This window comes from Capsella rubella, unplaced genomic scaffold (genome assembly GCF_000375325.1).
Source record: "Capsella rubella cultivar Monte Gargano unplaced genomic scaffold, Caprub1_0 scaffold_4, whole genome shotgun sequence".
Classification (NCBI taxonomy): Eukaryota; Viridiplantae; Streptophyta; class Magnoliopsida; order Brassicales; family Brassicaceae; genus Capsella; species Capsella rubella.
This window is the reverse complement of record NW_006238920.1, coordinates 3,856,488-3,857,872: the sequence shown is the minus strand read 5'-3', so window position 1 is coordinate 3,857,872 and position 1,385 is coordinate 3,856,488. Positions and strand designations below refer to the sequence as shown.

Below are 1,385 nucleotides of genomic sequence, written 5' to 3'. Positions count from 1 at the left end.
TCCGGTGGAGTTGTATGATGTAATTCTGGGCATGGATTGGTTGGAGCGGCACAGAGTTCATCTGGATTGTCACCGGGGGAGAGTATACTTCGAGCGTCCCGGACCGAAGATGTATTTCCAGGGTGTGAGACCGATTTCGGGGAGTTTAGTGATTTCGGCGTTCATGAGGCTGATGAACAGCGTGTTCCAGGCGTTTCTGGATGAGTTTGTTATCATCTTCATTGATGATATCCTGGTGTATTCTAAGAGTCCTGAGGAGCACGAGGTACACTTGCGGGCAGTGTTGGAGAAGCTGCGGGAACAGAAGCTGTATGCTAAGTTGAGCAAGTGTAGTTTCTGGCAGAGAAAGATGGGTTTTCTGGGTCATATCGTGTCTGCAGAGAGAGTTTCTGTGGATCCAGAGAAGATTGAGGCTATCAGAGATTGGCCTAGACCGCAGAATGCCACAGAGATACGGAGTTTTCTGGGATTGGCAGGTTACTACAGGCGGTTTGTGAAGGGCTTTGCCAGTACAACTCAGCCAATGACCAAGCTGACGGGGAAGGATGTTCCCATTTACATGTAACTACATATAATTTTAATATATGTAAAATTTTATATAATCGTCCAAAAGTAGAGATTTATACGTCCCAAAGTTGAATTTTGTTCAACATTTTGAGATTTTGAGAGTTAAATATAACTACCAGTTTTTTTTTTCAACCGGTTATCCAAAACTTATATATCATATTTGTCAAGGATAGTTTAAAATTGTACGTATATGTGAGATAATGTTTGTAGATATTTATTTATTATATCATTTATATCATACCAATTTGACATTTTATTTGTTTTCAATTAGATTAAATCATAAAAACATAATCCATTTATTATTTAAAAATTGGTAATAAGTCGTTAAATCATTTAAATGTGATATATCCACTTGTTAATTAGTTTTAATCTTAATAGAAATTCTATATGTTTATAATCTCAAAATGTAGTTTATGATTTGATAAAGAAATTATTTAATATTTGATAATAGTAATGATATGTAAATTGCCATGGATGAAGATTTATTTTGTTAAGATTGTGTGAAATTAATAAGAAAAAAGAAGTTTAGAATAATCATTAACTAACTGTTTGACCAAATAAAAAATCATTAACTAATTGAATTAATGATAAATTTTGTAGATATCTTTTGTGCTATAATTGCTAGATTGCTTTTTGAATATGAATATTTTTTAATGTGAAAATAAGAAATTTATGTGATCTAAAATGTTTATTCGCATGATTTTAGCAAACAAATATTGAATTATTGATTTATTTAAATTTTATTTATATTTTAAAATTATATAATATTTTAAAATTATATAATTTTTTAAAATTTGATGATATGATCAGTTATGTAT

At 31.3% G+C, this 1,385-nt stretch overlaps 1 protein-coding gene across 1 annotated transcript; it reads left to right on the top strand.

The window, feature by feature from the left end:
* Positions 1–31: 31 nt before the first annotated feature.
* On the top strand, positions 32–565 carry LOC111830958 (uncharacterized mitochondrial protein AtMg00860-like). The gene has a single exon (XM_023783862.1). It carries the CDS (start codon positions 32–34, stop codon positions 563–565), a length of 534 nt encoding a protein of 177 aa, XP_023639630.1.
* The last annotated feature ends 820 nt before the right edge of the window (positions 566–1,385 follow it).